The sequence below is a fragment of the Microtus oregoni genome, unplaced genomic scaffold, assembly GCF_018167655.1.
Source record: "Microtus oregoni isolate MIOR12 unplaced genomic scaffold, Mior012 000056F_ref0000123, whole genome shotgun sequence".
NCBI classification, from domain to species: domain Eukaryota; kingdom Metazoa; phylum Chordata; class Mammalia; order Rodentia; family Cricetidae; genus Microtus; species Microtus oregoni.
Window position 1 is genome coordinate 4,146,622 of NW_024543832.1, and position 13,349 is coordinate 4,159,970.

A 13,349-nucleotide genomic window follows, 5' to 3' on the forward strand; every position below is an offset into this window, starting at 1 on the left:
GGATGGGGTGGGGGCAGACGGTGTGGGGGAAGGTGTGGAGGGCGGTGTCGGGGGAGGGAGGTGTGGAGAAAGGGGCAGGTATGTTTTGCATCAGGATGGTACTGGGCAAATGTGCTTCTTCTAATTAAGCTGGTTGCAGTGAAATGGCTTTCTTTAGCTACACTGGAGAAGAGACTGTTGTAAACAAAGGGGAAATCCTCCCTTCCCCTCCCCCCCCGTGACCAGGGGTCTGCAGATTGCCACCTTCTGTGACAAGCAACAGCCCCTGAATCAGTCCCTCATGTGAGCCAAAGAAGGTGATTACAGTGTGTGACACCCCACCCCAAAAGTGCAGCTCAAAGTTGACAATTTGCTTAAAAAAGACTAATTTAGGTCTAAATTAATTAGGTGTGGACTGAAGATGTGGCAGCAGTCTGTCATTACAGACAAAAGGTAGAGAACCAAACAACAGTGCTCAGTGGGACCCTTCTGTCCCTTATTGCATCATCGGGGAGCACAGGAGCACAGCCATTGCGCATGCAGGGAGGGATCTTCTCTCTCTCTCTCTCTCTCTCTCTCTCTCTCTCTCTCTCTCTCTTTCAAGGCAGGATTTCTCTGTAGCTTTGGAGCCTGTCCTGGAACTAGCTCTTGTAGATCAGGCTGACCTCGAACTCACAGAGATCCACCTGCCTCTGCCTCCCGAGTGCTGGGATTAAAGGCATGCACCACCACGGCATGGCCTAGGGAGGGAATCCTTCAATCAATCCTTATGTCCTCTGCGAATTAATGGTCATATTTCCAGGGTATTCTGCATTTCATGTGGACAATCCCCACAGTGACTGCCACTTTGCAGTCTGATGTTAGAAGCAAGTTTCACATGAGAACATGACTGGCAAGGGCTGTAAGCGGAGCTCAGTGGTAGAGTGTGCCTAGCAGGCATGAAGACCCTGGGTTCCAGATCCAGGTCTGAAACCACATGTGGATTGAAAGTGTGACGCGTACAGGATGATCCGTTAAAGCAGGAAAGCACAGTACCACAGCCCCATCCTTCCCACTTGCATTTCCATGGTGCCCCTTTCTGAGCGCTTCGGGGTTTCTGTGTTCTCTGGTGAGCTCTGAGCTGTGCTCTGTCTCACCTCATCACCAAATGGAACCTTGCACAGGGCCCTCCTGGCCTTGGCAGATGGCATGTCAAGCCCTTTGCCTTTCTATTTCCATAGATGGTGTGTTTGGAAGATGCCAGAAGGTTCCAACAATGGACACATACCAATATGAGGTGTCACCAGGAGTCCTCCTGCACCTGAGGGACACCTTACAGAAGCTCTCCCGTACAGGTAGGCGGAGTGGCCACTTCCTGCCTTGATCTAAGCATGGATAGTGGGAGCTGGGCTTCTGGTGTCCGGGTGAGGCCGGAATGACCTGCTCCAGGGGTGTGTGGACTCAGGTTAGTAGCCCTGACCTGTTGTGTGTGTGTGTGTGTGTGTGTGTGTGTGTGTGTGTGTGTGTGCACGCGCGTGCGCAAAGATTACAGAGATCCCAGTGACCCAGAGTAAGGTACGTTGAGGCTACCATGGCCAAGAGTGGCCTATCACAGTGGTCAGGGCAGTTACTCATGTCACCCTGAGAGTCAGACTTGGTTCAGGGCTTCTACTGTGTTCCTGCAGTACATTCCTGCCATTTTTCTAGGCGCCTAAGAAGGAAAGTTTTAAATTGATAATAATTTACATTTTTATAGCTATAACATGCAATGTCATGTGTGATTTTATTTTATATATATATAGTTTTTCAATTGAAGGAAGCCATATCATGAAGGCCAGTGTTTTACAACCTGTTATTAAGATAAAGTCATGCTTCATCTAGCCTTGCATGAGAGATGCTGTGACCCTGGACACTGGGACAAAGGCATGTTTTCCTCAAGGCCACATATTCCTCTGGAGACTTCAGTGCTCTCATTGTGACCACGGTGCTTCCTGGGAGTCACATTTCTCCCCTGGGGGAAGCAAAGTATTCTCTTATTGGTCATACCTGTTCCCTGGATCCTTCCCGAGGCCAGACCAACTATGCTGTGAAGGATCTGTGAGATTTGGAGGCATTCTCCTTTTAGAAACTGACAGGTATGTTGGCTTGCTAGAGGTACTGGGTGTTCTGGCACTTTTCTGGGTTAACTCATGGATAGGTCATTAGACCAGTGGAAAAGAAGGAGAGCACCTCTTTCTGTTTTTCCGTGACTCATCTGTCTATGTTCCTTTCTCCACTGACTGCCACAAACTCCCTTAATCCTCAGGGAGAACCTGTTGCCATGGTTGCCTGTGTGGGACAACATCCATCTCCACTGACACCCTGTATCACCTAAGCTTGTCACCGAGCATCCATTAGTTGTCACTTCCTGGTCACTGGAACCCATGTCAGTGTCCCAAAAATGAAATCCTATGGGAAAGAAAAGTGGTTAGGGTCCATGAGATCAGATAATGAAGAGGCTCTACAGTGAGATGCAGGCCCACGATGCCACACTGATGTCCATGTCATATAGGACCAGATAGCTCCTACTGATCCTCCCTAGAGGAGAAAAGCTGCCCAACCCGACGTCTGCAGTGGATGGCAAGGTGTACTGAGAAACCACACACAGCAGCTGTGCCATTTTACCCTTTACTCCCTAAGATCTGCTGTCTCTGCACAGGGATATGATGGGAGCCCCATATCTCTTTCAACTTTTGATAATGGTAATTGCTGTGTCCCCTATAGAAAGGTGGTTTTGCCTTTTTTTTTTTTTTTTTTTGGAAAAAAGAGGTACCTGCCAAGAAAACCCTTACATGAACATGCATGTGTCTGCTCCAGTCAGCTTCTAGAAGAGTGAACATGAGAAGGGTTTATTTTGCCTTGTAGTTCCAGAAAAGTAGAGTCCTTCATGGTGGGGAAAGCAATTCAACAGCCAGGGAGGCATGGAAGCAGGAGCCGAAAACTCATATTTTCACCTGCACATAATAAGCAGATGAGGCAGGGGTGTCATACTATAAAACTATAACACCCCCGATGCAGCAATGCAATTTCTTTAGCAAGGCTCCATCTTACAATGGTTCTGTAGCCTCCCCAGACAACACCAGCAGCTGGCGACCAAGTGTTCAAATGTGTGAACCTATGGTGGAGATTTCTGTTCAAACCATTGCAACCCTCCCCCATTATTACCATCTGGATCAGAGGGTACAGAGTGGTACTTGCCCTTCCCCGTTACTGCCGTCTGGGTTGGAGGGTACAGAGTGGTACATGCCCTTCCCTGTTATTATCGTCTGGGTTGGAGGGTATAGAGGTGGTACATGCCCTTCCCTGTTATTATCGTCTGGGTTGGAGGGTATAGAGGTGGTGCATGCCCTTCCCTGTTATTATCGTCTGGGTTGGAGGGTATAGAGGTGGTGCATGCCCCTCACCCATTATTGCCGTCTGGGTTAGAGGGTACAGAGTTGGTACATGCCATTCCCTGTTATTGCCGATAGCTTAAACGTATTTCTCACTAACTCATATCTTAAATTAACCCATCTCATTAATCTGTGTATCGCCATGAGGCTGTGGCTTACCTCCTTAATCTGTGTATCACCATGAGGCTGTGATTTACTGGGTAAAGTTCTGTCCTGAATGTCTGTCTCCAGTGGGGCTACATGGCATCTTCTGACTCTGCCTTCTTTCTCCCAGCATTCAGTTCAGTTTTCTCCACTGAGCTCTACTCTACCCTATCACAGGCCAAGCCAGCTTCTTCATTCATTAACCAATAAAAGCAACACATAGATGGAAGGACCTCCTACACTAGATAGGAATGAGTTTTTCTTCAGAGTGGTAATTACTGCTTGCTGTTGTTGTTCAATGAAATGTTTAAACTTACCCTTCATGTGCCTCTATGTAAAAACATGTTTTTGCCATGTGCGGATTCTCCTTGTGATTGTACACAACTTGAACTCACAAGAACTTTCTCATTGATTTTTCTTAACCCTCAGAGTATAAATTGTCTGATGCTCTGCATAAAGTTGGCCGTTGTATAAAATTTAGTCTACCTCATTTATTGGCTGCATTCTCCCAGGTCCCATTGCCTCTAGAGCTGTGACAGAGTTGGAGACTATTCACCCAGTCCAAAGCCCTTACAGTTGCTCAGTGCAGAGAGTGGAGAGGGAGTGTTCCTGGGGACCACTAGACCAGGGAATTTGCCACAAATATAGTTGGGAAGTGACCCTGTTCTTCCTAGATAGTAAGACTATTTTGAAAAGCCCAATATGTTCTAGTTATAGGATAACCATTATGGGAGAAATCAAAATGGGTCTGAGATGAAGTTTTGTTCCTGCTATCTAGCCTTCCTAGTGCTGGATGATGCTCTCCAGTCTGCTGGAGAGAATTGTCACTAATGGTCCTGTCCATTTATGGATATGGTGGGTCAGTACTATCTGCATGCCTTTATGTGCTGTCTGATGCAATAGTGCCGTTTCTAATAGGGTTCATCCCACTGCTTTCTGAATGGATTGGCCTCCATGGCCCACTCCATAGGAGTTCAATTCTACAAGCCAAGGCCGCATCTCATGGCTGATAAGGTCACAGACACGGAAGAGACCACTGTTGCTGTTAAGTGGATGGGATATAACTGTCAAATTGCATTAGAAACAACTTTTTATGCCCATAGTTTATTGATACTGTCATGTCCAGTCAGGAGGGCTCCTTTGTGCAGTGTGTGGTGGTTACAGGGAGGCTCATGACTAATAGTCACTGTTCTTGTGGCATGATGGACTATTTTCTTCCATGGGTTACCGTGCTATAGCAACAGTGAGTCTCAGACTCACTGATTGGAAAAGAATAGGCTTTCATAGCTTGAATTAGAAGCATGTAAAGGGACCTGAATGAGGCTGAGTACATTGAAACCTAAGATCTCACCTGAGGAAGGAGTCTTTCCACCCTTAGCAGAAGGTACAACTTCACTTCTAGTCCCTGCAGCGTTGCATTCTCCACCATTGCTTGTGGGACTTAATCATGCACTGTTGAACAGGCAGTTACCTTCCTTAAAAGAAATGCTAGGCAAGATAACACTGATACCCCTCAGTGCCCACCCAAGTTGTCTCTAGTCCTATAACCAGATTTAAGGCTAAGGTATTAAATGTGAAGGTATTTTTTTAAAGTCTCAGTTAAACTGTGATGTTGGAAGACTTGCCCTTCACTAATTCTCTAACGTAACGTAGTGAGAGGGGTGCCAGCATATTTGAAAAATTTCATCAGTGCTCTGTTCCTTGTGTCAGATCTTAGGGCAGTGGTTCTCAACCTGTGGGTCATGACCCCTTTGGGATTGAATATCAGATATCCTGCATATCAGACCTTTACATTATGATTTGTAATAGTAGCAAAATTGCAGGTATGAAGTAGCAAGAAAATAATTTTCTGACTGTGAGTCACTGCAACACAAGGAACTGTATTAAAGGGTCACAGCATTAGGAAGGTAGAGAACCATTGTCTTAGGGTTGGAGGTGTTGTTGCTTAACTGGCTGGATTAAATGCACTGGTTTAATTGGGCCCTGGAGTAGCAGAGCCCAGGTGGCAGCACAGACAAAGCAATGTCTACAATAGCCTAACTTGTAGTAACTTTTATGATGGCATGATCTGTATGAACCTTTGGGACTAGCTAATCAATTATGGTGTTTCCAGGAATAAAATAGATAGAAGGTCTAATATAGTTTTGTTCAATATATATAAGCAGAAAAATTCTTGACAAAGAAAGGTTATTTATAGTGAGACATATTAATAGGGGATTTTGGCCTATAAGCCAGTTTCCAGACCTGAGCCAGATTTTAGACCCATGCACCTTAAATAAAATGACCAGGTCACCCTATGAAAGAAGTTGCTAAAATATCTAAGACTTACTGTTAGCCTTTCTCCTATCCTTTCTCAGAGGGATCTATGGTCTTTTACAAGGTTTACTGTGTACTAGGGAAAAGGAAACAAGACTCCAGAGTCTATTTGATACTGACTCAAAACTGACCCAGATTCTGGAAGACTCTAAAAACATTGTGGCTCTTTAGTTAAAGTAGGGGTTATAGAGAGCAGATGATTAATTGAGTTTTGACTAAAGTTTGACTCACAGTGGGAGCAATGGATTCCTGAACTCATCCTGTGGTTATTTCTCTAGTCTCAGAATATATTATTGGAAAAAATAAACTCAGAAAGCAGAATTTCCACATTGGTTCCCTGACCCATGGAATAAGGAATATTATGGTTGGAAAATTCAAATTTGAAGGACTGTCCTGCTTTTTATTGACAAAGTTCATCAGTCACTTTCCTCTGTGTCCTGCAGTACATCTGGCAGGCTCTTCTGAGAAGCAGGAATCTCTAAGGACTGTCTTGCCTTGTCTTGGCAAAATTCAACAGTCTTTTTCCCGTGTCTGGCTTGTTCAGTCTGTCTGTACAGCATATTGTCAGCTGTCAAGGGAAAACAGTTCTTGCCAAAATGGCTAATCTTGCCACACCAAAAGCAAACTCCATATGGAGATTCTTATTGTGAATTAATTGGTGCTGCCAGTAGCATGTGTGTCTTATTGTCATGAAAAACCCTATATTATTAAACATCTTAAATATCATATTTATAAGTCTTTGAAGTGTTTGGAAGTCATCTATTTAAAATATACCTATTTAACCTTGAAAATATAACTAATGTGACTACAAGTTTGATTATTATAGATTAACTATTAAACTCATTTCATTTTACATTGCATTTTAAATGTACATAAGTACAATACGCCAAACAAGAGTAGAAGCATATATACAATAAAACAAAAATAATTTAAAATTCGTATCAATATACCAAAATCCATGCCAATCCCAGAATATCTGATATTTATAGTTGTCTATTTAGCCTATACTCCTATATTCCCCTAAATGATAAGTCCACAACCCACCAAATAACCAAAGTTTACCTAACCCAATTCTTGGGAATATGGGTATCGTCTTCTCTAGACTGCTTTTTGTAGTCTGTGGATGAAGGCATCTTTAGGGGGTCCCTGAGAAAATTGAGATAATGGCCAAGTCCTGAAATGGCCAGCTATAACCTTTGTTGATATATATCACCTGTCAAGATTCAGGAGGTCTTTCCCAATCAAACCTGATCCATATCAACCCGGAAGGAATCCACAGCCCTTGTTTCCTGTGAAAACAAACAAAACCTTTTCTTAAAGTTAAGGCATTATTATAACATCTGTGCTGGTTTAATTCATCAGTCTCTCTTTCAATCCCATGTGTTTTGCTTATCATCAATCAAAATCAAAATTTTCAAAGTCAATGCAACAACATACAGGATCCAGACTCCCTGCCTATTTCCCATCTCTACGTGACTTATCTTTTTTTTTTTATTACTTTACTTGTGTCTTTAAAGACTTTATTATTTTTAAACTATTCATTTCTTTCTATGACTGTCTATACCCATTTTCTTTTAATTCTTAAGCCTATGTCATTGTTAAACATTTTGCAGTATACTTTACAGCTTTACCTCAAGGCTGTATTAATTTTGCAGTTCTGTGTTATAGCTTAGTTCAAAGGTGAAAGCCCCTTGAGCCACAAAGGTAGCTATGTACCTCCCCTAAGGACCTCTAACTGCTAGGTTCCACCCACAGAATACTCTTAGCTGACCTAACTGCTGGACTATGCCCCTACCCTACAGAGTAAAAAGCCCAATCTCTGGACATGAAATCCCACCAATCTCCATCTGAGCTGTAATGTTTACATTTGGTGTTGTGGCTCGGATAAGCTGTCTTAGTGCCTGCGTTTCCCCTCTTGGTCTAAGCAGCACTGGGACCCTATCCCTCATCTCCAGTTCATCTGCAACAGACTCAGTCTTCTGGCTCACCAATCACTCAGCACCCTATCACCAGCACCATCTAGGTATGTTTCTCCTTTGGTCTGTGTAAATGTTTCCCTGAGACTGAGGAAGTGACTTTGAGCATCCTGGTACCCCTCTAGAACTCTTGGAAGTGGAGGTAACCCCAGTTACCATCTTTAAGGGTATGTCTGGCCCTCTTCTCCTGACCCCAATCCCAATCTTGGAGCTGTAATCCCTCAGTTTCCTTAGGCCCAACTGGGTTATTGTGCCCTTTCTTGGTCTCTTCTCCTACCTTCCCCCTGGAGTAGGCCCTCATGGCTGACACCATTCCTGAACCCTTTCCTGTAGATGAGACCCACCCCCCCTAGAGCTTGGTTTCGTTCTTGCCTTCTCACCTCTCTGGAAGCCCTGGTACCATGAGTCTTTTCACTGGCTTAGCTGGGCTAAGCCCTGGACCCCTGTTGAATGTGGTGATAACACCCCTGAATGACTTTGTCCTCACTCCATCCTCCCTGAGCCATGGGGATGCCCATAACTGCAGGCTGCAGTGACATTTTCCTTTTCTCTCATCCATGGGAATGCGCCTTCCATACCTTCTCATTTCCCCTTGGGATCTTTCATAGAAAATTTCCAACCTCTCCACCTGACACTGATCTGAAAGGCAATAAATGTACTCAATTTTGCAGTAAAGTTTGACTTCAATTCCCTTAGACAATCAATCCAAAGGGCCATCAATTTAATGGCTCCTTAGATCCTAAAATTTGAGACCTTTACAAATACTGTGAGTGGTTGGGGAAATGGAGATTCCCCACTCCCTATTCTCAGTTACAAGCCCTGTTTGTGTAAATATCTGTAAGGTTTGTGAGACCTAGCAGCAGGAGGGGGGAAAGCAAAGGAGTAGGCCAGCTGCAACATGTGCACACCCTGCACACACTCTTCTCTGGCTGGTGCTTCTCTCAGCTCCCTCCTGCAGCATCTTTTGTCTAAAGTCAGACTCAAAAATTTCCTCTCTATGGCTTCTTTGTTCTCAGCTTACTAAATTCAGTTTTAGAGGGAATCAGGCATCTTTGAGGAATGAATAGCTTTAGACTTGTTTCTTGTTGTCCCACTTGAATTAAAACCTGGCTCTGGAGTTAGGGTATGGCTTCCTCCTACTATAGACCCAAGCATGCTTATTTAAAGGTTTCTTCTAAAATCTCTGTCCCATATCAGGCTAGCCATCTGCTGTGAGACAGAGAAAGGACAGCAAAACAAAATAAGGGGACAGATTATTCCCAACAGGGACCATTGCTACTTGTCTTATACTCTTTTGGTTTTGGTTTAACTCTCTGAAACTTTTGCTAAGATATACATCTCACCTTAAGAGTTGTAAGACCATGTGTAAACTTCCTGTACCTCAAGATTTGTAAGCATATTGGGTCTGATTAAACCCTGTAAAATCTGTAACAAAAAGATTAATTTTAAACTCATAACACCAGTGTTCATAGTTAAAAGTCTATGCATACACAATCTTAAAGGAAACTTGTGACTTGCTGCCACCTTAGCTGCTGTCCCCCCACTGGGATGGAGGTAGCCATGTGGCTGACAGTCTTTTTTGCTATGGTTGGAAAGGATGGACTTGGCCATGTGACTTCAATCCATTGTGATAAAGGTGACCACGTGACATAAGCCATCCAAGGAAAACAACTCCTCCTAGCCATGAGCCTAAACCAGATGATTCTGCCACTATTTCCATCACACCAGCAGCACAGTCCCTTCTCATCTCCAGCCTCTCTGGTTTCCCTTTCTCCCTTCTCAGTGACGGGCTGCCCATCTGACCAGGACCCTGAATGAAATTATAATATTCTAGGGGGCATTATTGCTAGGGATCAGTTTGTAACTTGTCTCCTGCTCAACCATTTTTAAAGAGGTAAATTATGAAAAAAATCCAAGAGGTCACTCAGGATAGACATGATAGCTCATCTCAATTTCCAGACCGCATCCTGACAAAGACTTTCTTACAGTAAACCATTCTGGATCCCGAGACCCCAGATGGAAAACAACTCTCTATGGTCCACTTCTCCCAGTTCCCCTGATGTTAAGGCCAAACTTAACTATCTAGACTAAGGACCCCTGACTTCACAGGTTTCAAGGTTTATGTTGGGGTTAAGCTCCACTAAACCTCTCAGGATTCAGAAGGATTGCTATAGCAGGCAAAAATCGGGTAAAGATATATGAGAGTAAATAAAATAAATTAGCTCACATAAGTCTTTTTAATCATGTCTCGTTTCTTCTCCTATGCTCTTTCCAGTGCTCTCTGGGTATTTCCCTCTTAGTGTTCTTCCTCACTGTTCTTCTTTCCCTGTTCTACTCATCCCACAAGGTTTCCAGTTTTTATACCCACAGACATAGCTAACAAGCATGCATTTTTTAGAGCTAGCAGGATAGACAGAAGACTGACAAGGTAGGCACCTTTGGTTTCAGAGGGGGAGGCATGGCTGTCAAGCTCCCCGGCAGATACTGGGAGGATTAAAAAGGATCAATACAAAATTCTAAGAAGATTTTATGCACTAACTACATTTCTTAAGTGCAATTACATAAGCTAGAAGTTTGCGATTAATAACTGTAGAAAAATGCAGCCATGCTGTTGCACTTTCTGAGCACCTCCACTTCTTCCAGTGGCTGGGAACACAGCATTGTGGTAACTGTAGCAACCTGCTGCCTTGGGAGGAAGACAAAAGTGCTTCATCTGCAGCAGCATCTTACTAGTTGAGTTAAAGGGAATTTCTTTGGACACTTTGCTTCCAGCTTCAGTGAGGTCTGCCAGAACCCAAGTTAGAAGGAATTTCTTTCTCTGGGGCTGGTTTAGTGACCCAAACCTTTTTCTTGTACCTCTAGGAGTAAAGGCATAAACAGTTAATCTCCTGGGCTATGATCTTATGTCAATTGAAACTAATGTGAAGGATAAGTACAGAATATTTATAGCTTTTTAGGTTAGATCAGTAGGTTACACCTTCCTGAGTCTTTTGCTAGAGAATCCAGGGCTATCCAGACCTGTGGATCAGTAAGAGCAGACATACTGTCCTCTGTTCAGTGCCTCCTGCTTAGGGCTGCTTTCTTGTCAATCAGCCCTGTCTATAAGGATAACTGTGGGGGACTGGCTTTATGTAGATTTGACTATGAGAACAAAGGTTTGGCTGAGTGAATACTCTTACACCAGGGCTCCATGGTGTGGGACAAGTCATCCAGTTGCCGGTCAGCAAAAGTCAGGTTTAAAGAATGAATTATACACTGATGGGATATTTTGGGATGAATCTCATTATGGAAGGGAGAAATGTCATGATTTCACAAGATTTCTACAGAAATGACAGTGACTATCCAAAAGATAAGTGTTCCTGAAGCTTTGCAGACTCATTGTGCATTGGAGTGCACACTCCCGTGAGTCTGCTGTGCGTTAGAGTGCACACTCCAATGAGTCTGCTGTGCGTTAGAGGTCACACTCCTGTGAGTCTATTGTGTGTTAGAGGTCACACTCCTGTGAGTCTGTTGTGCATTAGAGGTCACACTTCTGTGAGTCTGTCTAGTCAGCTGTCAGCTGTGCTTTTGATGTAGAGTATTTGTGGCTCACACCACACAGGTAGAAGTCTTAGCAATGGCCTTTAAGGTGTACCACAGGTCACTCATGTGGCTCCAGGGGCTTACGTTCCACCCTTTTGTGTTTATTACTGATAAATAATCAGGTCACAGGAAATGGGATGGTGTTACCATTAGACTACATCCTGTTGAATCAGGGCACTGAAGTCCTTTGGGTGAACTTGATCTTCACCATCAGGGAATAATCATGAGTTGCTGGCCTCAGGCTCTGTAGCTAGAGGCCTATCATTCTGTAATTGCAACAGATTAAAACTCTGGTTAGTGATCTTTTGTATCTGTTGTTGAAAAAATCTAGACAAGAAGCTTATAAGACAGGATTTAAGTAGTAGGAGTAAGAAATACAAGAAAGGGGGCTAAGGAAGGTAGCATTCAATTCCATATTGGACTGTCAATGAGTCACTAGCCAGAGGAATCAAACCATTTCTTACATCTTTGGAGATCCATCTGGAGTTGTCAGATCTTTTCTTTTACTCTACCTGACTGGTTGACATAGAAGCAACCTTCCTCCCTGAGGAAGAGACAAAGGCCACTTCTCTCTGCTGTTACTGAATCTAATCCTCTCCTATTGTGCAGCACTTATAGTGGCCCAGTGAATCTAATTGTCCCTGGAGTTAAAGGATGGTCTGAGCCACCCTAAGGAGATGCTGGATGAACTGAAAGAAAAACTAATGGTAAATATCTAGTCAGTCCCGAGTTTCAGCACCAAAAAGTAAGGGTTACACCTCTGATAGAAAGCTATCCTGGCAGTTGGAGCCCAGTGAATACCTACAGCTCGGAAGAGAAAGGTATCCAACCTAAATAGACCTACCCTATTCCCAAGAAACTCTATATCCTGTTCAGTTTGCTGCTGCTTCTCGCCCCAAGAAGAGGCAGTCTCTTCCTGTTTTCCCCCTCCCAATAAATCTCTTCTGTGATGTTTGTTATATGGTGTGACTCTGTGGTAGTCCTTGGTCCCTGGATGCCAGAATACCTTTCCATCTGAGCTGTAATTCTTACAGAAGGGATGTTGATCTGTCTCTTCCACAAATATTACACTGGTCTACACTGACATTATGCCGATTGGACTAAGTTTGCAGAAGATAGCAACCACTTTGAACTTGTTGGTAACACATATGTGCATCAAAAGATGGGAGATACAGAGCAGCAAATCCCAAAGAAGGGAAAAACACAAAATATCATCACCAACAACGAAAACTAAAATAACAGGAGCTAGCAATCACTGGTCATTAATATCCCTTAATATAAATGGACTCAACTCACCTATAAAAAGACACAAGCTAACAGATTGGCTTTGAAAACAGAATCCATTCTTCTGCTGCATACAAGAAACACACTTCAACCTCAAAGACAGACATCGCCTTAGAATAAAGGGTTGGTAATTTTTTTTCAATCAAATGGACCTGAGAAACAAGCTGGTATAGCTATCCTAATATCTAACAAAATAGGCTTCAAATTAAAATCAATCAAAAAAGACAAAGAAGAAGATTTCATATTAGTCATAGGAAAAATTCATCCAGAGGAAATCTAAATACTGAACATGTATGCCCCGAATAAAAGGGTACCTTCATATTTATATAAAAAAATTTCTAAAGCTTACATTTCACATTAAACTCCACAAACTAACAGTGGAGACTTCAACACCCCTCTCTCACCACTGGACAGGTCTCTAACACAGAAAATTAACAGAGAAATTAGGGAACTAACAGATGTTATGACTCAAATGGACTTAACAGACATCTATAGAGCATTCCATCCAAACATAAATAAATATATCTTCTTCTCAGCACCTCATGGAACCTTCTCAAAAACTTATCACATACTCGGTAACAAAGCAAGCCTCCACAGATACAAAAAATTGGAATAACCCCATGTATTTTATCAGATCACCATGGCTTAAAATTAGAAT

General features: G+C 43.2%; 1 protein-coding gene across 1 annotated transcript in view; it reads left to right on the top strand.

Moving 5' to 3' along the window:
• The window catches only part of Ptprn2 (protein tyrosine phosphatase receptor type N2), a 744,114-nt gene that overhangs the window by 209,996 nt on the left and 520,769 nt on the right, over nt 1–13,349 (top strand). Inside the window, exon 3 of the mRNA XM_041638770.1 lies at nt 1,200–1,313. Coding sequence (XP_041494704.1) covers nt 1,200–1,313 — 114 coding nt within the window. The remainder of the gene's footprint in view (nt 1–1,199; nt 1,314–13,349) is intronic.